The sequence below is a fragment of the Takifugu rubripes genome, chromosome 17 (assembly GCF_901000725.2).
Source record: "Takifugu rubripes chromosome 17, fTakRub1.2, whole genome shotgun sequence".
NCBI classification, from domain to species: Eukaryota; Metazoa; Chordata; class Actinopteri; order Tetraodontiformes; family Tetraodontidae; genus Takifugu; species Takifugu rubripes.
In genome coordinates, this window is record NC_042301.1 from 6,336,773 (window position 1) to 6,359,763 (window position 22,991).

At 43.2% G+C, this 22,991-nt stretch overlaps 1 protein-coding gene across 2 annotated transcripts in view; it reads left to right on the forward strand.

Annotated features, from left to right (window-relative positions):
- zcchc7 (zinc finger, CCHC domain containing 7) overlaps window positions 1-22,991 on the forward strand; it is a 34,539-nt gene that overhangs the window by 9,730 nt on the left and 1,818 nt on the right. For both annotated transcript variants that reach the window (XM_011619381.2, XM_011619382.2), the window contains exons 4-9: window positions 10,395-10,441; window positions 10,543-10,680; window positions 10,768-10,938; window positions 13,495-13,530; window positions 22,430-22,525; window positions 22,855-22,972. In XM_011619381.2, the coding sequence (XP_011617683.2) occupies window positions 10,395-10,441; window positions 10,543-10,680; window positions 10,768-10,938; window positions 13,495-13,530; window positions 22,430-22,525; window positions 22,855-22,972 (606 nt within the window). The remainder of the gene's footprint in view (window positions 1-10,394; window positions 10,442-10,542; window positions 10,681-10,767; window positions 10,939-13,494; window positions 13,531-22,429; window positions 22,526-22,854; window positions 22,973-22,991) is intronic.

The following is a 22,991-nucleotide window of genomic DNA, read 5'->3' on the forward strand; positions in this document are numbered from 1 at the left end:
GTTCAACAGTCAACAGTAGGACAACCCCAAGTACACAAATATACACATTGTTGGTTTGTACATGTGTTCCGGCATGCAAAAAATGCCTAATAATAACTGGGCAGTGTTTTTTTTTCTTGAGGTCTCAGAGGATGATCGTGTGTGTGTGTGTGTGTGTGTGTGTGTGTGTGTGTGTGTGTGCGCGTGCGTGCGTGTGGGTGGGGGGGTGGTGGTAAGAGAGAGGGCGAGAATCTTGGCAGTGCACCACACAGACACACAAGTGTGCCCGTCTCCTCTCCAGAGGCTGCAGCCAGTGTGTATGTGGTCATTCTAAGACTTCCCGTGTCTCTTAATTAAGGCACTCGTCAGACAGATACCAGCTGGGCCTGGTCTGGCCTCGCTGGCACGCACCATATTTCAGCCCATCCCTATCGCTGAACACTTCACATTTAACTCGTTCTGTTCCTTTTTTGTCTGCTCCATCTTTGCTGACCTTTTTGATCCCCAGTGCAGCAGTCTTTCACATTATACATGATGCTGGTGTAGTAAATACCGTGTGTGTTTAAGCTTAAATGCTTGACCTTCTCTTCCCACCTGCCTTCAGTAATGTACTAATTAGGAGGCCCATTTGTATATCAGAGTTTGCCAGTTAGTCAGCCTTTACATGCCAGGCTTTTGGTGGCACCGGGGAGGCACATCCCAGCGTTTAAATGAAAAAAATGTCACCTCTTTTCGGAACAATGGAGGGAAATTTCAGTCAGCTCTTTAGGTCTTAGTTCAGTCTCTCGTTTGTTTCTAATTTTACAGTTTTCTTTTTTGGCATTGTTGGAGATGTGAACGTAACAATGAATTCACAGTCTGACCAAGTCTTAAAAACAGTGAAGCCGTATATATTAATCCATTTTTGCCGTCAGCGATATTGAATTTTAATGTGGCTATTTGAGGACTCATTATTAACCAAACCTAAATTCTTCGTCTGCACTTTCCTCCAACACTCTTGGCCCACCCCTCCCACCATCCTTTTCTTTACTCTTCCACTCCCATTCCTGTCCATCCTCCCTTTCAGCGAGATCAAACCTTGGTTACGTGGCTGTTGCTATGCTGGGCTCACAGGGTCGGGATTCAAGGCTTTCCTTTGCTAATCCGGCATCTGCAATCTGTGGGGTCAAACCTAACCGTCTGCACTGTATCTACATCCTGCATATGTTCACTTCCTGTTGATTAGCAGTGCAATGTGTTTGTATGTTTTAATTGGTAATTAATAGAGAGTTGACTTAGGTTTTGTTGGTAAACACATACTTGGTTGTCCTTGGACACCTATTAACATGGTTTGTAGTGAGTGTCTGAGAGTCTCAGCTCGTGCACTCACTCACGCATTAGCACACCTTGGCAGCCCCTTTATAGGATTATGGTTAAATGGAATGTTGAGATTTTGGGGCCAAGCTGCTGATAAAGCCGGAGTCTGCATTGGGAGGGAAAATTAATTATTGAGGATAAAATCAGGGGAAAGGAGATAGTTACCAATGTGCAGGGAAGTCATTGATATTTTGGTGCAGCTTCCCGACAACATGTAGTGTTCAACACAACCTCGCTCTGTGTGTGTGTGTGTCTGTGTGTCTGTGTGTGAGTGAGACAGAGAGTTAGAGAGACTGCAAGGCTTTCCTAACTTATAGGCTTTTGCCTGGAATCCTATCCCAGACAACCATTTGAGCTTTCTATGGATTTTAAATATTGATCAAGGTTTTTCCACAAAGTCCAGCCAGTTTTGGTCTTGTCATTTTTTTTAAATTGTGGATTTTTTTCTATTATTGTAGTCTCCCCAGAATAAAATTAGAATTTTGAGCACATGTAAAATTTCTATCTAGTAAAAAAAAAAATGTAGGCGCTCCAACATAATCTGTGAAATAATAATTAACAGCATTTTTCTTGTTTTCAAGATATCGGTCTCTATATCTGTTTTTGAAAATAAAAATAGTTTATACTCTTTAAGAATTCAGATTTGAATAATTTGTCTTTAATATTGTTTATCCAAAATTGGGATAAATTATTCCTTAAAATAAATCCTCGGAAAAAAACTCAAAGGTCTTTTCATTCCTTAACAGGGATTGTGTTGCATGAGCTGTCTGAGTGTTGTATGTTTGAAACAAAATTACATAGAATACATCTTTCCTTCTTAGTTGTACATTCATCTCATCGGAGTAAAAATGATGAATTTCATCAGGTATTAGAATAAACGGTGAAGAGATGAAGAAAATCAGCTTAGTGGTCACAGTATTTCCACTACACTTGAACACATGCAATCATATTATACTATTCATCTTTCACAATTATAATATTTTTACCAGCAGCTGAATAAAATACATGTTCTTTCAAAAATACTGAAGACCTGTGATTAACAGCACTGCTGTATATGTTGCTATATTGGATTTCTTGTACCAGTAATAATGAAAATGTTATCGGCAAGAGTTGAAATCTTCAGCTTTTTTGTGGATCATGGAAAATAGTAAAAAAAAGTTTCGCAGTGTTGCCACTGACAACTCGCACTGTTACAAATGAGCTTTGAAGTAGTACCCTCGCTGACCGGACTTTCTTTATCTAGGCACATTTGCATGTGCGTGCAGGTGAGCTTTGTTTTTCTCCTCCTGAGTACAGATTGATCAATAGTAATTGGTTTGAGTGTCTCAGGCCTGCGTCTCTCCTTTGTACTGTGGGCCTTTTGTAGCTGGGTGACACAGGGCCAGAGAAGAAAAGCATGAAGGAGGGAGGGGGGGCTGACAGCAAATGGAGGATGTTTGCAAGTCGACGAGCATGACTGATTTCCTCATCCAAATATCCGGATATTTAGTCAGCATTACTCACTAATCTTAAAAAAAGGCCTTCTGTCCCTTTCCTTTCTTCATGCTCCATATTTGAGAGTTTTTTGGTGTGTAACTGTATTCGTGCAGGTTGATCTTCAGGAGGTGAGACCGATAACTTGTTAGGCTGTACAGTCTTAATGGATCTCTTGGCTCATCTTCTCGTGCGGACCTACACAAGCACACACTTGGAGTATCTTTACATCCCCCTCCCTCACCGCTCCGCCTCTTTTATGCCTTCCATAAGTGATGTGTGTTGAGTGAGTTCAGCGAGCTCCAGTGGTATTAGCAGGGAGGCATTAGGCATAAACTCTAAGGTATATTAAAGCAACGGCCCTGTTGTTCATATAAACACACCAATTCAATTTAGCCTGCCCCTTGGGGAATGGGATTTAGCTGCTACCAAGAAGAGGGAGGGAGAGTTGTGAGGTAAGACAAGAGGAGGAGGTAGAAAGGAGGGAGGCGAGGAGAGACGGAAGCAGCAAGGGGGAATAAAGGAGAGGCAGAAGGGGAGGTTTGGGCTCAGATGGAAAGATTGGCATATGGGAGTGGCATGGTAGATAGTTGTTGGAATTCATTAGCGTCCTGGCATTAACTACATGACGTAAGGGCCCCCGAGGAAGCCGAAGGGCAGCCGGAGCTGGGGCACCGTTGCGTTATGTGGGAAACGCTACAGTTATATTATTCAATCCAAATTCAAATGGGCTTGTCAAGAAAGCTGCCACTTTTTATTAGCTGTCAGAGAGCGAGGTGTGGAGAGAGCAGAGGGGAGCAAATTAAATGACAGTAAATACAATCGCTTCCTTTTCTTCCCCTGCCGTTCCGCCTCCCCTGCTCGGTGTCTTTAACACACACTTGAAGATTTTTGACAGCGAGTTGTTGTTGGACTCTATCTGAAGTTTAGGCTCACCTGCCTGTCAGTCAGATGCAGGAAGAACTAATTAGTTTGTTCATCACTAAATAATCTTTAGCCAAGATGGAAACAACTGAGCCAAGAAGTGGATTTGACATGAGGGAATCATGGAAAGTCAAAATGAGGGTTGGAAAAGGCCCTGATAGAGAGAAGAACGGATGTTTTAGGAGAAGTGGGGAGGGGATGTGGTGTTTCATCCAAGAACACACACACACACACACACACACGGAACATTCCAACCAGCCTCTGTCCGTCGTGCCCCCTTCAGCCAGGCATAACCTCCGCCATCTGTCCACACATTTCTCCACCTCCTCTTCTGCCTCCTTGCTTCCGGCTCTTCCTCTTCTTCTCTCCTCTTCCACGTCTGTTCTTTTAAGGCTCCACTTTTAATTTCTGATGGCATGTAAAGACTATTCAGAATATTTTGGCCGATGTGCCGGTCAGGATCTTTTTCTTTGATTTTTTTTTTTTATACCCCAGATAGAAAGTAGAAAATTTTGAAGCCATGACATCACAATTTCAGCGCTGTCACGTGACGTGGGAGATCAATGCTCGCTCCATCAGGTTAATAGATTGAGAATCCCGTGTTATATTTTTGCATTTCAGAAAGTGAATTTCCAACCTTAACATTTTAAAAACAGTTCATGCTGCTGTCAGTGTGTTTTTTTTAGATGTCATATTCTAAACATTCACATGAAGTTATTTTGCAGCCATAGATAATAGTAATTGGAACTATATTTGTTCTGTTTCTGAAGTGTGTCTCATACTTCAAACTTTACCTGATAAAAGCTTGATGTATTTATAAACTGTATTTGAAAGAAGCAATGACGGAGCCATGTTAGGAGCTCCTGCTCTAATCCTCTATTGTTCTTTGTCTGTCCTCTGTCCCACAGAGGGGCTGCTCTAATTAAGGACTAATAATTGTATTGTTTTATAAGGTCTGTAGAGACGAAGATTCTGCTCAATAATTCTTTCTGTCCTCCAGTGTGCCCGGCTCGTCAAGGGCTATCTCACTAGATGAAGCAGAAACCTACTGTGACTTCGTTTTCTTGCGCATTCGTGTGTGTGTGTGTGTGTGTGTGAGTGAGTGTCTCTCTCTCTCTCTCTCTCTCTCTCTCTCTCTCTCTCTCTCTCTCTCTCTCTCTCTCTCGCTCTCTCTCTCTCGCTCTCTCTCTCCTGTGGGGCATACAGTAGGAGGAAGGAAAAAAAATCAAATCTAAATTAAAACTTTAAAGCACCATTATTTAATTACCCCAAAGGCTATGGATTTGATGGGATTGAGGTTGGTGTGTACGCGCATGTGTGTGTGTTTTGTTTCCTCTTGCATTTTAATTTTTATAGCTGTTCAGTATTTCAGTTATTCAATTTTCCCTTTCTCCTCTGTGTCTATATGAAAGAGCACTCCTGCATTTGTGTGTGTGCTTGTGACCACAGTCTACCATGTTATTGGTGCACGTACGCACACACACATATACACACACATGCACAGGCACTTTGAGGTACGCAGAAGCGCCAGCAGATAAAAGGGCATTATGGTAAATTCCACTTAATGACAAATTTTTAATTTGGGGAACAGGGTCTGCTGAATGGAGCTTAATTACTGGGGCCAAAGATCCCTTGAAAAAATAACCCCCCCGACATGCCCAACCTGCCTGATAATGGAGCCTTCCGTAAAATGCCTCAGATTAACCAATGCAGTTTGCCCTCCCTCCGTCTTTTCCTTCCTGTATAATAACAAAAATACCAATCATGAAAATTCTATCTGCCTCCCAGCCCCCATCCCCACACTTCTCTTTCCCGCCTTTCTCCCCTCCCGCCCACAGCCTGGCTCACTCCCGCTGGAGGAAATTCATCAAAATGAAATTGAGGTTGCAACTCACTGGTTTTATTAAAATATATTTGCCCCTGACACACTGGGCTGTTTGTCTATTTGCTCCAGAAGACAAAAAGGACCTTTTGAATAATGTAGTAACTTTCATCAGCAGGATGTTATGGACACATGAATGTTACTTTAGCCCTAAAATACACTTGTTGATTTACTTTTGTACTGGAGGGTGATCTTTCTGCAAACAGACATTTTTAAGAACCATATTGACGCTGTTTGATATTGTTCCCTCAACAGATCGGTTAGATACAATGTCAACAACAGTTTTATGCTTTATTGGGATGTCAAAAAATAATGAGAATGTTTCCTTACAATTTCTCCTACAAGCCACCTGGTAAACAGGCGAATTGTTTGGTTTGTTTTTCTGTCTTAGACAAGAAAATTATTTAAATCAGTTTATTTTGCTCGACTAAGTTAATGTTTCTTCTAGAATTACAATATGCTGCAAGTTATACAACTAATTGATTCATCAGGCGTTGTTCTCAGCTTTGTTTCATGTTAATGAATTAGTTCTATATTCTTTAGGGGAGGTTGCATTAAAATAAGCTTGCAATTTCAACATTTTTGGCTCATCTACTTATAGAGTTTTCTTGTTATAATATTTTTAAACAATTCCCTCTGTATTGCATAATATAGAAATACTGTCACCCGTGCCATTTTGTGAATCAAAGCGATTAAAGATCTATTAAATGCACTACAATAAAATTGGATTTTTTTTCTTCAGTTTAAACTTACCATTGATTAATACGCCGCAATGATAATCAACAGACGCTATCTGGAATTTTGGTCATTGCTGAAAATGAATTGTACAATGGGGAGGGTATTATTAAAATATGCTGATGACATGTCAAACCTGAAGAGAAGCATGGTTTCGTCTCTTTTTTTTAAAACTGGAGCATGTTTATATTATCATATGCAGCCTGGCTCGCCGCCTTGGCATACTCTGGTCCCGGTTGTTGTGTACAGTGATTGGACCATGCGGTTGCCATGCGGTTGCCAGGCCGCGCCCCTGCTGTGTGGTAATTGGTGTCTGTGGTATTGCCGTGTGGCAGCAGTGCCGTGAGTGACAGTTTTGGCCACCTGCCCTGCTCTGACTGCCTTCAGGGTGAAGAGGAGGTCACACAGGTCTGGTAGGTGGGGGGGGTGAAGCCTCTGCTTGTCATGTGGGACAAGGGGGCTCCAGTGAAATATGTGATGGCCCAACACGGCCTATTCAACAGGACCAGGGCAATGGCATCTGGTGGCGTTTCACCTTTTCATTAAGCTGCAAGTGTTTGATCACAGCTGTTCCGTGATCATCAAAGTTCTGAACAAACTCACATGTCCTCATCAGTATGTTGAGCAATTGTTTTAGCTTGTCATGTGATTGATGTTATTCGTTTAGTATATTATGTTGTTGATCACAGTAAAACTTTTGAGGCCACCTTAAAGGTTGATGTCAAACAGCTTTGATCCTGCGGAACTACTGATCTAGTCATTGCTGGACTTCCTGTTCTGACCAAACCCCCCTTCCCCCTATTCTGGCAATCAGTCAGTCTTTCCTCTACCTGGATGAACTTGCTGTTGGTGGCTTTGATACCCAGCCAGTTTCTCTTTTGTTGCCTTTTAATTTGTTGCTCTGGCTCATACTGATGGCTGTTCTCCCCCACCCTCACACTTTCCTTGCAGTCATTCATCTCACTCACTATTCGGCTCTCTTTGCTGTGTTTTACACCCTTAGCCAGATTTTTCTGCTACACAAAAGAGCAGTGAAACACTACATTGTGTGTGTGGGGGTGTGTGTGTGTGGGAGAGACAGAGAGAGAGAGAGACATGGACTCAACCTTGCTGAGGGCAAGGTTGATGTCATAAAGGAAGGATTCGAACATGCACACACTGCACACTCCCGCCCTCTCTCACCATTGTCATGTATAGTGTTGCTAATCTGGCCTTGTTGCTTCAGTGTCAAACTTACCCTGCATTAGAGGGTTAGTCCTGTCTTTGACCACCAGGCCCTGTGTACTTTCCTGCCGCCCGGTTCGTTAATGGGTCCAGACAAAAGGCAGGAAGGTTTGAGGTGCCTGTTTAAGTGTCGGAACAAGAGGGACATAGGAAAGGCAGGGCAGGTTGAGGCAACTTGTACACGTACGCATGAAATACATAGTATTGGCGTCAGTCAGTTGAGTGTGGTTGTCAGGAGCAACTGCTCCATGCTTGGCAGGATGTCTTGACATGCTCTGTCTTGGAGTTATGGCTGAAACCGCCTTGTCCTGCCATCTTCTCATAAGCCTTAAAGTTGGTCTTTTTATATTCCCTTCTTATGTGTGCATGTTTGTGCACATGTGCGCATCACCCCAGGAGAGCCAAGTGTTTACGGTTCATCAACCACACGTACATTTTTGTTCTCAATTGTAGAAAGGGCAGATTAAGAGCACGCACACACACACAAACAGGACTATCACGTTGTGCCCACACAAATTCTTTATTTTGCTCTGTTCTGCTGACTGTGATGAACTGGCACGCTGCCTCCTCCCTTTGTGTCCCGATCGCTCAGTAATCAGTATCTGAGAGACAGACAGGTAGCATCTGTCGCCTTCTCTCCCCTGATCTTACCTCCCCGTTGCCCCCTCTCCCTCTTACCAAGTCATTGTGTTAAATTTCCCCGGATGATGGAGCATTACTAACATTTCTCTTTACCTGTTCTGCCTGTAGATGTGCTAAAACTGAACAACTGTAACTAACAGCGGCAGCGGCCTCACGACTCCAGTCAGCTGCCTGGTGAAGCCATCTGCTTATTTAGCTCCAGACTCCTTCAACCCAGTTGGGCCTTCGTCAGACAAGTAGCGCTGATGGTTGGAATTGAACGGGGGCCTCAAGGTTGATTAGCATAGTTTGACCCAGCATACAGACGACACCCCCCACCCGCTAACCCTGTCTTTTTTCCCTCCTCCACCCCTCCACCCATGTGTTTGATTCCTCGGCCGTGACAAAGAGCTTTACTCTTTATGTGTGTTGGTGAGATGGGGGGGCCCTTAGATTAAGGGAAAGCTTCCTGCTCTTTATTTAAGGAGTCCCCCCGGGAGATCTTTGGGAATGACTTTCGTTGAGTCACTAACATCTACACACACGCGCACAAACTTCCGCACACACTTTTAAGTCTGTTTTTTTTGGGGGGGGTGAATAGGTGCTCTCTGGACATACAGCCTATTAAAGCTTCTCAGCCTGGCATCCAATACTAAATAGACAGCGAACTGTTCCTCCAGGTTAACATTTACAACTGTGATAAGTCCAATTCCACCAGTTCGTTCTCAGAACTAAAGAAGCCTCTCAGATAAGTGGTTGACTCCCATGTATATTGTCACCAGGGACCCCACACACACCCCAGAACAATAGTGAACAAAAAGGTAACCACAGTGAGCAGCTAGTTTGCTGTGTATTTCCTCCACAGATCTCAGAGTCCTTTCCTGTTGCGAACAAAGGAACAGACATGGACCAGTTTATCAAATAAAACCACAAATAAAGCAGCGGTGTGAACTTACCACAGTTACTATGAAGACGAGTTGGAGCAACTTTTGTGTAGACAGCTTAGGTGCATGCATAACTTACGATTTTAAGGTTAGTTCTGTGGTTGCTGAAAGAAATAGGAATGCTTAGAATGTTTGAATCATTCTCTGATATTGATGATTGATTTGACAGAAATGTGACTCCATAACAGTGAGGTTTTACATAAATGGAAGAAGAACTGATGGAAGACGAATTGGTTAAAAAAGGGTCGATGTTTACAATAATTTGCCTCATTTTGAGTAAAATAAATCCATCAGGCTCATTAAATGATGTGGCCAACCAGACTTGATCAAATTCTTAGTGACATACATGAGGTCGCTGCATTGTGTTAGCAGGTCCATGTGCTTCTGACTCATATCTTTGATTATAAACTTGCATTCAAGTGTAAAATTTAAAATAATAGCCATCCTTTTTAAAGTCCATTTCTGGATGTCATTCTGGAACCCCACACCCCCCATGCTGGAGAAGGCAAGAAGAGAATAAAGAGACAGAAACCAGAAAAAGGAGAGCACAGGCAAAAAGCAAAGAATGAGAGGCTGAGCAGAATTGTGATAAGGACGTAGCAGGCGAGAGAAGTAAAGGAGGCTGTAATATTTGATTATGGCTCAAGGCTGCATGTTTGTCCAAAGGCTAAAGACTGTCGACCAGCTAATCAGGGGGGTGGATGCGCCAGTATGTCTGTACAATACGTGATCATGAAAGTCTACAAAAGTGTGCAGGTTTTGGCTATCATCAGATAATTTATACTGTGTGTGGGGGGGCTTCTTAGTTACACTGGCTGATTGTCAGTTACAGCTCTTTGGGCCTGAGGAGAATACAGTGGTGTCCCTCAGGGCGCTGTTAGTGCCACTCTCATACAGATGTGCCAGGCTGCTTCCCTCTGTGTGTGTGTGTGTGTGTGTGTGTGTGTGTGTGTGTGTGTGTTGGGGGGGAGGGAGGGAGGGCGCTCTGTCTGACAGGAAGTTAAACTAAATTTGTCCGTTTTTATTAATGGTTCATTAGGATAGAAAGTACATTTCTGTAAAATGGAAATGTCACTTCCTTAAAAGTTGAAAAGTCATTGCATTGACCATTTCAGCTGGTTTGTTCGAGTCACTACTGACATAAAAACTATTTTTGTAAAGCCTGCAATTGTATGCATCCACTGTAACAAAAAGGATCTTAAATCCTTAATATTGGATTTGAATTTAACCTAAACATGTTTTAAATGTCCCAACAGACCTTGAAGACCCAGAGGACTGGTTGGTCTCCAACAAAGACAAGGAGGTAGGTGGCCAGTTCAGTTTATCAATATTTTGCAGAGACAGGAAGTCCCCCCATTGGGGCTCGCCACCATGAGGACATGGCTGATGTGTGTTGTGTTTCAGGCTCAGATCTACAACAGAGAAAGAGATACCAGGGCAATTGTTCCCCAACTATCTCACAGATACTACACAAGCAAGAATGTCCAGTGCAGAAACTGCAACAAGTATGGACATCTGTCCAAGAACTGTCCCGAGCCTAAAGTCAGCCATCACAAATATTCATATTCAGCTGATTTCCCTGGGTGAGCGGGACAAACTGATGTGTCTTATGTCTTTCTGGGTAAATAGAAGATGATGGCCTGCTTCCTTTGTGGCATCCAAGGCCACCTTGCCAGTCAGTGCCCCAACAAGCACTGTAATAACTGTGGCCTGCCGGGTCACCTCTATGATTCATGTACGGAGAGGGCATATTGGCACAAACAGTGTCACCGCTGCAGCATGACTGGACACTTTTTTGACGTAAGTACAAAGTTTAAGACTTAATATCAGTGTGTGCTTGTCAGGGTTCTGTCAAAGATGAATCTGATTCATTAATTTAGTGAAGAGTGTATCTCAGCTAACACGTACGTGTCCAGATCTGTTCAGCTGTGACCTCCTGAGGTATTATCAACTACGGTTGTGCTCTCCCTCCCTGCATCATCCCTGCTGCACTTTTCGTCCTAGGCCTTGTTGACTCCTTGAAACACAGTATTGATGCTTCTGATAAGTCTTGGTCTCATCCATCCAGGTGACTTTGTTCCAGAAGTTGTGAGGCTTGTGTAGTACCTTGTTGCCACACCGTAAGCAGGCTGGTGGTGTTAGTAACAAGCTGTTTCAGTGGACTTGAACAAAACTGGGCTACACCCCTGTGATGCCAGTTCCACATCTGGAGTCTAGGGTGGCCGCTTAACCTTAGTTTATTTAAACCTTTGTGTGTCAGCCTGTGGGGTTATTATCCAGAATTTTTTCAGGTATGGTAACTTTTGATTGGGGCCATTTGTAGTAATAAATTATTTCCTATGACCACGTTGTTTTGTTTTAGGGGGTCGTCTAATCATTAGGTTAACATCTTAGCTATGCTGTTATAGGCCAAGGCTGTCGGGGTCCGGAAACATGATCACCTGACAGGCCTCTGTCACCCCACTGGGTCATGGTTTCCTCTCCTCTCCTCTCCTCTCCTCTCCTCTCCTCTCCTCTCCTCTCCTCTCCTCTCCTCTCCTCTCCTCTCCTCTCCTCTCCTCTCCTCTCCTCTCCTCCTGTTAAAGGGGAGTTTTTCCTTGCCTCTGTTGCTTGTCTGGGGTTAGGCCCTGAGATTCTGGAAAGTGCCTTGAAACAATTTTGATTGTAAAATATGCTATATAAATAAAGATTTGATTTGATTTGATTTGTTTTCTGCACAATCACACCAATATATCACAAATACTGCTACAGCATAAAATATATGGAAATGTCTTAATCAGTCATCTTGGAAGGTGGTACTTATTGTAAACAATCCGTAATATAAGAAATATTATGAAAGCACCCATCACTTGTATAAAATGTGCATGCCCTGTCCTCTTCAATCCTCCTTTCAAATCCACCTCTTTTTCTCAACGTCTCTCTCTTTTACTCGTAATACCAATCTGGTAAAGGGTGATCAGGGTCAGCAAACGCTGCTGTTCACATTAATTGATACACTTCAGTAATTACTGCTCAGTTATGTCTCTGCCATGCTGCATATTCCAGCTGTAAGCATGTTTGTGTGTGTGTTTGCACATGTGTGTGAGTTGGTCTCTGGGTAACTGTGTGTATGTCAGCTTTGAAGGGTGAATCTAATGACCATCAATGACAATTATTCCAGCGCAGCATTCATTTCCTTGCCCATTTGCACTAATGTTACAGAATGGGGAAAAAGCCAGTGTGCATGTTGGTGTATAGTCCCCCTCTCTCTCTCTCTCTCTCTCTCTCGCTCCCCCCCTCCCACTCGGCACCTCCCTTTCTCGCCCTCTCTCCCTCTCATGTACTCTGCTCTGTGTAATGGATGAGTAACCAGGTGAACACCAGAGGGAGAGGGGAGACCAGGACACGCAGCCTGTATTTTCCTCCCTCTTTCATCTTCTCTCCTTCACTCAGTTTTCCTCCAGATTCTCACATACAGTTTCTCCTCTGATTTACATACTGTTGCAACAGCAAACGAAGGTGCAAACTTATATACTATTGTAATTAGCTTGTTTTTGAAACACACCACTCTCCCTCCCATGCTGACAAATTATACTGTAGATCTTGGCGTGTGTATTCTGAAAAGAAAGAGAGTTGGGGCTCCGTCCCCTGGGTCTTTCTGTGTCTCTCATTAAAGACAGACGGTTGATGGAGCGCGAGTGTGTCGCTCGCCTCGCCTGTCGCCCCCCCCCCGACAACAACACACTATCCTGGTGGTCTGGAGGGAGGGAGCAGGAGTGGGTGTGGTGGGGGGAGGGGGGGCAGAAAGCTAAAATGAGAGTTCTTGGAAGATGCAGCTGCCGAGATCTATCATCGCTGTATTCAAATTCAGACAACACAGATGAATCCACAGTTCTAAGCGGAACTTACAGGCTGCTTTAACCTCTTTTTTTTTTTTTAAAGTTTGTTGCATGTTAATTGTACATTTGCGTCTGATGTTGTATACCGGTAGTTGTTTTTTAATAAAACCTAGCCATCCCCATGAAACAGACCCAGCTCCCTCTCATTTGCTGTCTGTCCCTCTCACTCAGTAGGTGTGTAAGTAGATAAATCTTGTTGCCCGCGGCGACTGCGGCATTTTCAATTTCCCAGTGGAAAGTGGCGGCGGTTGGGGAAGGATGTTGGAACGCTTAAAGAACAGCGTGGCAAAGCCCCGAAGAAAATGCTTTAGCCACAGTGGGACAAGATGACTGACTGCTTTACTTACTGACTGTTTGAATTACGAGAGAGAGAGAGAGAGACACCTGTCTGTCATTTAATACATCTGCCTAAAGGTTTTGTGTTCTCTTTAAATGTCTGTCTGTTTATTGATCACATCTGTTTGCTGCTTCCTCTTAGGTCTGTCCAGAGATCTGGAGACAGTATCACATCACCGTGAGTATCCTGCAAAAGCAACACCTGCCAAAAATATTTCTGTTTGTACAGTAAGCATTTTGTCAAAAGCAACATGTGAATGATTTACATTTCTAGAGCAGAAAAATCAAATTAAAATCTGTTTGCATTCTTTTTCACTGGCTATTCTTACATTCTCAAACCTTTTTTGGACATCCAATAATCTAACCTGTGAAACGTCCCATTTTGGTGAATGATCTCCAACTTATTTAAAGGAGTTGATGTGCATTTATTGCATTCATTTCAGAACTATTACTCTTAATTTAACACAGTTGCAGCATTTCAAATTCACTTTGTTGGTTTGAATCGAGTTTATTCACACTTATTATGAGATCAGGTAAATAGGGGGGGCTGTTGTGCCACAATGACTCTCAGGTGCACTTTTCTCCTGGTGGGGTCTCCTAAACTGATTATAAATGAATGTTCAGACTGTGTGCACTTCAGAAAGACCACAGCAGAGAATGACAGAAAGGGTCAGCTTACCCAGCCTTGCCTACCCACCCCACCCCCAGGCCCGCAGGTACCTATGCAGGACTTCCATCCGGCTCAGGAAGACATGGATTAGTTGAGGAATTTGATTAAATGCCCTCCCACAATAACGAACGTTTTCCAATAGTTTGACGGAACATCACCCTCTTTTATATGCAGGACTGTGAAGGTTCCAACAAACCAAAAACCATTCAACTAAAATACAAAAATGTTATATACCGTATTTTCGCACCCATAAGGTGCACCGTATTAAAAGGCGCAGTCTCAGTTACGGGTGCTATTTCTGTATTTAACATACATAAGGCGCACCGCAGTACTGTATAAGGTACTGTATAAAATTTAAGACAAATTTTAAGTGCGCCTTATGGTCGCGAAAATACAGTATGTGATTTTTCATCAACTAAAACTAGGAAATAGTACTGTTTTACCATTACATCAACAATGAGAGCATCAGATAATCAGACTTGATATTGATGAAGAACAGTGGAATATTATTGCCCCAACTAATTGGACAGGTCATTTATCATTTGTATTTTAAAGACAGAAGTTTGCACAAACACTGGAGGCAGAGGTGTGACACGATCACTCCAGATCAATAACGTGCCTGTGATTGGTATTGACTTTGGCCTGCAGGAGATGAGTGAACCATGGTGGCACAAACAGCTGAGAAGATTAGAGAAGTGCCAGGAGTGATGGGAAACTCTTTCTTTCTTTCCCTCTTCTCTTTTGCATTTTCAACCTAAATGCACGTGTGACATCTGTGCGCGTGCACACGCTCGTAGAAACGGCATGTCAAAGAGCAGAGAGCTGTGTGACAGTCACATAGGCCATATGTCAGTGGGGATGCATTTGCTTATTTGTGTGTTTATCCAAAATTTGAAAAAAAAACAACTCAGTTCTCTGAATGTCTGTGTGCGTGTGTGAGCGCACGCGCGCACATCTTAGTGTGGTGGTGATATAGACCTCAGCCTAAGAGAAAAGAGCAGCTTGTTTGTCAATTAAAAGACGTGATAAAGCATGAAATGGGCTGCCAACACCACTCGGGACAGGGGAGCAGAAGAGAGAGTGCGAGAAGACGGTGTGTTTGCATGAATCTTGGCATGCACTGTGTGTGTGGGTGTGTGTGTGTGTGTGTGTGTGTTTAGGGAGGTCTGTCACTCTCCTCTATGGAGATTAATTAGCAAGGGCTGTCTAATGAAAAGGCAGCATCGTTAGCGCTAGGATAGCACGGCAGGAGAGGAAGAGGGAGGAGGAGGAGGACAGAGGAGTTCCAGGGGAGATGTTGGCAGAGAATATGGAAGTTCAGATTTAATTGTTGCTCATGGTGGCTGCTGATGTTCTATAGGTGACCGTTTAGAGTGGCAAAGGAAGAGAAAGCGTTAATGACAGAGAGCGATGATGAAACCAGAGTTTGTGTGGTAGCACGTGTGTGTCTGTAACGGTGTGCTTTAACGGGTGGAGGATTGTGACCCAGGTCTAATTGAAGTATTTAAGCTATTTAAGAGCTGGGAACAGAAGGTCGTTACAGATCCAAACTGGCATGGGGTTAGGGGCCCGCTCAGGCTTTCTGTATCACATACAAACACACACACACAAACACACACATGCATACTCCTTCTGTTTAAGACAGCCTCATTTTATTCATGATGCTGTTTATGACCCTGAACTCCCCTGTGTGTGTGTTTGTGTGTGTGTGTGCACATGCACGTGTGTGAGTGTGCGTGTGTGCGTTATATGTACGTGCTTTGGGAGATGTGACTCTGTCACCTTCCGCTGGGCTCAGCCAGGTGTGAAAAGGCATTCTGTCAGACCTCCCTGCTACTGGGTCCATTTATCCTTCGCTCCGTGTGTGTGTGTGGGTGTGGGTGTGTGTGTGTGTGTGTGTTGACTTCGTTTATCTTCCATGAGTGTACAGTGTGTGTTGTCTGCCTGCACCTGGCCCCTGACTAACAAACTTCTTTAAACCGCATAGTATAGACCACAAAGCTCTGGGGCATTTACTGTGAGAGTAAGATACCGACACACATGGACCTCGCAAAAATAGCTACATACATCCTTAAGAAATATGCACTGTATATCGGGGAGATGTTTGAAAATTGAGTCAAACACTGGGGTCCCGTGATTTGGAACACATTTTACACAGCCACAGTAGCATATACACGCGGAGACTTGCATCAAAGAACAGGTTTATTGTAACACCCCTTCTTTTCTCTTTTTGTTACTTTTTGACTCACACACACGTACACGCACGCACAGAAACACACACACACGTGAACAGACACAAACATGCACCCTTTCACAGACAGCCTGGTTTTACTTCCTATTTGTGTACAGCTTCACAGACCGGAGTCACTCCTTTTCCTGCCGAGAGGCCATATGTTGACCTCCTATCTTTGTTTGGTTTATCACGATACCGTAGATCCAGAACATTCTTGAATAAAATGATGGTATTAAATCCATCAAATCTAAAGTGGATATATTTTTAATGGCTTCCATCAGCCAGCCTTATTACATTATTTCTCCGTTGCATCCACATCAGAACAGGTGTGATGCTGCTAAAACAACTGCACGGTTCAGACGCTTTTTCAATCACATCTTCTCAGTGAGTTCAGTGGCACCTCTAAAAAAAGTCACATTGCATCGTGCCCGTTTGATTTCTGATGAATGTCAGTACTGTGTGCTGATCGAAACTCTTAATTTTCTGAGTCGAATATATATATATATATATATATCAATTTGTATTTTTAGGTGGTTGAGCAGCAGTAAAAATCTTCTTTCAAGATATCATGCCAGTAAAGCAAACAGCCCACATTCCCGATGTGTCTGTCAATATCTGTCAAAAAATATTCAGAAAATGTTTACAGTCAGAATTTACATGAGCCCCAACGATGACACGCAGAAAACAGATTTTTTTTTTTAAAGAGCTCTTCCAGGTTACTGGACATTTGACTCAAACATCCATCTGTTTTCTGCTGCCGCTGCTTCCTGAGCCTGTCCCAGGATACACCATCACCTCCCTCTATATGAATACAGCACACACGACCAGTCAAAAGCAGCCCAGCAACACAGAATGATTTCTTGAATTGGGCCTGAACGTTAAGAATATCATCCTAAGGATTGAAAGAAATGGATGGACACATAAAGGTTGACAGGAAAGGCTTAAAATTGCCTGCTAAACATATAGGCTGCATTAATGCACTATTACTTGCCTTTATACATACCTCCTCACTGACTTCATCCTCTTTTATCAGACAAGCAGAGTTAAGACCAGAGCGCCACCTAGTGGAAAAGGACAATTGTCCTTCTTGCTGCTTAAATGTCTTAAAACGGGTCAAACAAGATTTCAAAATGGTTCACCCAGGAAGACGACATATTTGAGACGGAGCTGAGGATTTTGGGAGGTGAGGATGTTTTTGCTGCTCCTCACAAATTCAAAGGTTCAGACTTGGTTTTAATGGCTAGAATCAGATTAAGGTCAGGGAAACACTGAGGATGTGTTAGCGTAAGAGGCTGGAGGACAAACCTGAGTGAGATTTACAGAGAGGACGAGGGACGAGCCCTCAGGAGCTGACTGCTACAGCTATATTGGTGTGGGAGCACTGATGGTTGGAGATAACTCCATGTTGACACCTGCATGTTGGTGTTTATTGATTTGTACCTCTTCACATGTGTGTAATTGACTTTAAGCTCCATCTGGCATCTTTGTCTTTATATTCTACCTTTTTATACTTCTGTCTCTTTCTTTCTTTTGGCCTTTTCCACATATTTTTCGGACATCTATCTGATCATACTCTTGATTTTGAAGAGGGATAAGTGATGACTTCTTAAAAAAGTACATCGTTTGAGTTTTATTCATATGTCTGAAAAATCAAAGTTTGGCATACTGCATCAGTGTTTTCACAAATTTTAATAATTCAACAATAATAAATAAAAATTATCTCCCGAGTCAACAAAAGCATTAGATTTGTATTTTTAACTATATTTTATGAAGTAAAATTCCTCTGTAATCCAAAGTTGACTTAAAAATACCAACGTTTAGACTCAAGCTGCTCAAAATGAGGCCTGAAAGATTTAGAAAAAGGAGAAAAATGATGTATTTTAATCTGGTTTTAAAACGTTGAGCTCCGCAACGATCGCGGACACAGTGCGTGTTTATTGACCTGGAGCAGCTTCTCACCTCAGCTCTGTGTCAGAGCGCCCTCAAGCGTTGAAAGCGTAGAACTTCATGATCATTGAAACAAAGAATCAAAATGTTCGTGATGTCGCCTGAAAAATGACCCGACCGCAACAAACGGACGTCTTTGTTTAAAGTGGAAGTTGTATGTTGAAGTGACCATTTAAATTATTGTGTGACCTTTGGTTTTTACATTATGCCCTCCTCGACATTTGTTTGCTTTTGGTAATAACCACACCACGGGTGTTGTTTGTAGTTGATGGTGTCTACTGCATAACAGAAAATAGTTTCTGTTTAAAAAAAAAAAAAAAAAAAAAAAAGGCCAAACATTAGCAGAGACCCACACTGATTTGACCTTTCTTCCTCACCCATCTTTCCTTCAGACTGCATCATCTCTTTTTTCCCCCCTCCCTTCCATTTGAAAGAAAGTCTGTTACTTTGTGCAGTCCTTTAACGGCATATTCACTGTACTGTTTTTGCTGTATCATCATTATACGGAGCCGATTCTTTAGTCTCGGCTCTTCTTTATTCCCCCACAGCAGAGTGAGACACTGAGGACTGGACAGAGTTGACGCAGACGGCAGGTTTTCCCTAAAATACATTTTGTGTGTTTGAGTCAGCAGAGGGTAACATTTCATGATGGGTCGTTACATCTGAACAGCCTCACACCCATTTAAAGGTTATTAGCACCTTTCATTTTCTTTTTAAATTGTAATTTTTGTGTCTGGCCTCTTTAACAGACCCAAAATAACAACCTTCTCAACCATTTGCCTTAGTGATAATATAAATATCTGTTAATGTGATCATATTAATGTAGCAAGAATGTGTCTGAACCATCAGGACAGAAGTTTAAGCCATGAAATTGGTTCCCAGCAAGACAGACACGTTTCATTGGGATTTGATCCTTAATTGCAGTTGTCTGAGCCAAACTGCTGCATTTAAATGCACATGCAGACCATAGGAATGTGCACAAACATGCACACACTCAAATACAGAGACAGCGTTATCTGCGTTCCTTTGCAAGTCTTTGTGTGTGTGTTTTATTGTTGTGTATGAACATATAATCAGCAGTAATGTGGAAAGAGGTGAAGCAAATCTAATGGTTAGAAATGGCTGCATCATGTCAGAACAAAGCAGAAATGTATTGATTTATTCCTGAAACATCGTCGATCAGTTCATGTGCGAGTCAATTGTTAAATATGTAGCAAATTTTGACCAGATTGCATTAAGTGATACATTTCTTGAGTAAATCGTCATGTCGTGGTTGCTGCAGGTTATTTGTCGGGCTTGAGGTGAACAACGTTTCTTTATGCTTGACTTGAGAGACAGAAATCCGCTCTTATTCTGGGAGTCAATATCTAATAAGATGGATTTAGACCAGCTCAGGCCCTCGCTACCGCTTTCGGTGGTGAGAGCGGATTCCACCAGAAGTCTGCGAGCCCCCCCCCTAAAGGTTCAGCCCTGCAGAGCTTTTACTCTGCATCACATTGTCAGTAGGTTCCAGGGGCGAGAGAAGACCAGGAGACTGACTGATTGTGTCCAGACAGATTGACTGAGTGACCCGAGGAGATAGAAAAGCCTCTGGGAATTACGCTGTGTGCTGAGTGCGATCTCTCGGGGAGCGTCGGTCCGAGTCTTTGTGAAATGGCAGACACAAAGGGGGCTGGAATCACATCTGGTTATTTGGAGCGGGAGCACACACACCCACACACACCCACACACCCACCCTCTTGCTCCGCCATCATCTGCTAAAATGTGCTCCTACTTCTTATCCAAAGATAGATTGATTTTCTTCCCTGTGTTCATGAATGAGAGTTAACGCTATAATTAAAGTCTCAAGTTTTTGCATTCACAGAATTGCATTGAATCTTCCCAGAGGAGGATAAGTGGATTAGCAACCCTGTAATTAATTTCTTGTATTCTCCTTGAAAAGATGTTCACCCTTAAGCCATTTCACAACTGTCTAATTAACCCTCCCAGTCAGCTTTACGTGTTCACACCAGTCTGTTTGCATCCAGATGAACCCACTGGTCTGATATTTTGTTGCCAGGCTGTTTTTTGACGATAAAGCATCCAGAGACGCTTCCCTGAGTGTCCAAAAACATATGCAGACTTCTCCCAGTCACCGCAATAACATATGCAAGATGGTGCTGGTGGCTCTGCCCTCAAGCTTTCACCACCCCTGTTACTGTTCATATCTAACCACCCCCCACAAATGCACACAAGTCTGTTTGCATCTTGGATTATATGTGTGTATCTGTAACGGGGTCTGCTGTGTTAGCCAGGGATTATCGTGGCTTTGCCACCAGAGGACAGCGGGGCTTTGGGACGCCCCATGTGTGGGCACAAGTGTGGGAAAAGAGAGCTGCTTGTCTCAGTGCAGAGAGACTGCTGCTGGAAGGGTCTTCTGGTTGCAAAGCCAGGAGCTCCAGCTCTCGCTCCTCTTGAGGACTCACAGCCGGGGGGGCCTTGCCTCTACTCAAGCAGGTTATCAGCAAGACCACCGCGGAACCACATTTGAGCAGACTGCAGCTTTAACATCCAGGTGTGATATCCAAGTAAGATCTCTGCGTCAACTGGAATGGTTAGGGTTTTTCTTGAAGACCTTTTGCCTTCTCTCCAGGAGGCTTCTTCAGTTCAGGGTGTGATCATTCAGGTGTTGTCTTGCCCATTTTCCCCTCCTTTACCTGGTGTCTTGATAAGATGTTTCTGGCCATTTCTGTCACTCATAGTCCATTTAATCTCATTACAAGTGTCCTGATGGTAGACAGATGATAACGATTGCAGATAGTGTCAAATTGTCTCTCTTCTGACCTGAGACATTCCTTCACTTCTTGTTTGTGGCACAGGAGTAACTCCATAACTGATTTAACTAACCGCATTTATTAAGTAGTGATTTATTTATGCTTCTGAGTCTGTCTGTGAAAAGCAGTTTGACGCATTTTTGCCTTCATACCTGGAAATAATTGATCTTGCCAGCAGAAATCTGTCTGTGTCATTCAGGTTCAAGGTTAACGGACTGCTTTCTCATTTACCGGTTGTTTCTGTTGTAGTTATAAACTATTATACCTATTTTGTATTTGAGTGTGCACTTTAGGTTTTTTCCCCCCCCAATTTATTACTCAAAAAGAATTTAAATTTGTAGCCTCTGTGTTGTAGACAGGAGAAAACATGTTGGGTGTGAGTGGGACAGAAGCAGGTCTGCTTTTAATTGATTTTTTGTGAGACAGACGACTCATATTCACACCAGGCTTTCAGACAACTATCACAGGGTGGTGAGAGAATAGGAGGGTGTTTCATTCATTCTGTCTGTGTGCTGGATCAGAGTATTTGGAGATAACACAAGCCCAAGGTCAGAGAGAGAGACAGAGGGAGTCCTACAGCCAATTTACATGAAAGATGAATGGGGAGCGGGGCGGGCAGGGAGGCGGTCGGGGGATTGACAGGGACTGTGATCTCCTTAGTGTGTGTGTGTGTGTGTGTGTGTGTGTGTGTGTGTGTGTGTGTGTGTGTGTGTGTGTGTGTGTGTGTGTGTGTGTTAGTGGTCTGTGATCTTCTGGCCTTTGTGATGGAGATTGCCCGGCCGGCCTGACCCGATAATGACACGATGCTCTAATAGCATTCATCCTTTCTGCCGCAAAATTACTCAAGCGTAAAAGAGAGAGGGGAAAAAAACAAGTGCACGGGGTGGATGTAAGGACGGAGGGGTGTGCACCTCAGAGGGAGCAAAGCAGGAGGGACGGAGGGGGAGCTGAGCTATGTTTAAGAAACGATGGGGGCACAAATCATTTGTAATCTCCGAATCAGGGTTGAGGAAGGAAGGAGGGGGCACCTGAGAGGAGTGTGAAGGTGTGTGAGTGTGTAACATTAGCAGTAAATGCACCGCGCCTGTGTCTGTGCTCTCTTTATCGGTGTATATTTGCTGTGGGCGCTGGAGCATGGAAGGCTTTCAGAACACTGGCCCAATGGGGACGAAAGCCTGTGTCCAACACACACACACACACACAAACACACACACACACTGAATTACTTATCATAGAGAGTCATTACAGCAGGTTAACTATATCCTTGCTAATCATTTATTTATCAGCGGCCACATTTGCTGCACAATCCTGCTCATGTGGAGGGAAGCACGGGAATGATGGTAGAGAAGAGGGAGACAAAGAAAAGAGTCTAAAGTGTTTTTGTAACAGGCTCCATTGTTCTGTTTGTGTGCAGATTAAAGCAGGTGTTCCTGTTAAACAGCAGGAAAAAGAAAAACTACAAACATCTGTCTACTGCTACAACTGTGCCAGGAAAGGACACCATGGCTACGTGAGAACCTCAGCGCACCTACAGACCATTTAACCCCCCCCCATGTTAAAATTTACAACTACACCTGAGTAAATCAGAACAACTTTTTAATGGTCAAGATGAAAATGCTGATGCCTCAATGAATTGTCAGTGAAGTTTAGAATTATCTTTGCTGTTCAAAAGAAACTGTTTCTTCTTTTACGCCAGACAGTTTAGCGCAATGTTAGCATTCATTTTAGTAAGTCTCAGCAGTTCCTGAATGGCAACACAGGAATGTTCGATTTCTTCCAGATCCACACTCGTCAGTGTGGCTTTTGACATTTTGTGAATTCTGTGTGTTTTTACCTCAGATGTGCACAAAGCAGAAAATGTACAATGGGATGTATCCCAATACTCCGTTCATCAATCAGTATGACACGGTTGAAGACATGAAACGAAGACGACACAGGATAAAGTTGAAAGTTAGAGGTGAGCTCAACGCAGGCAG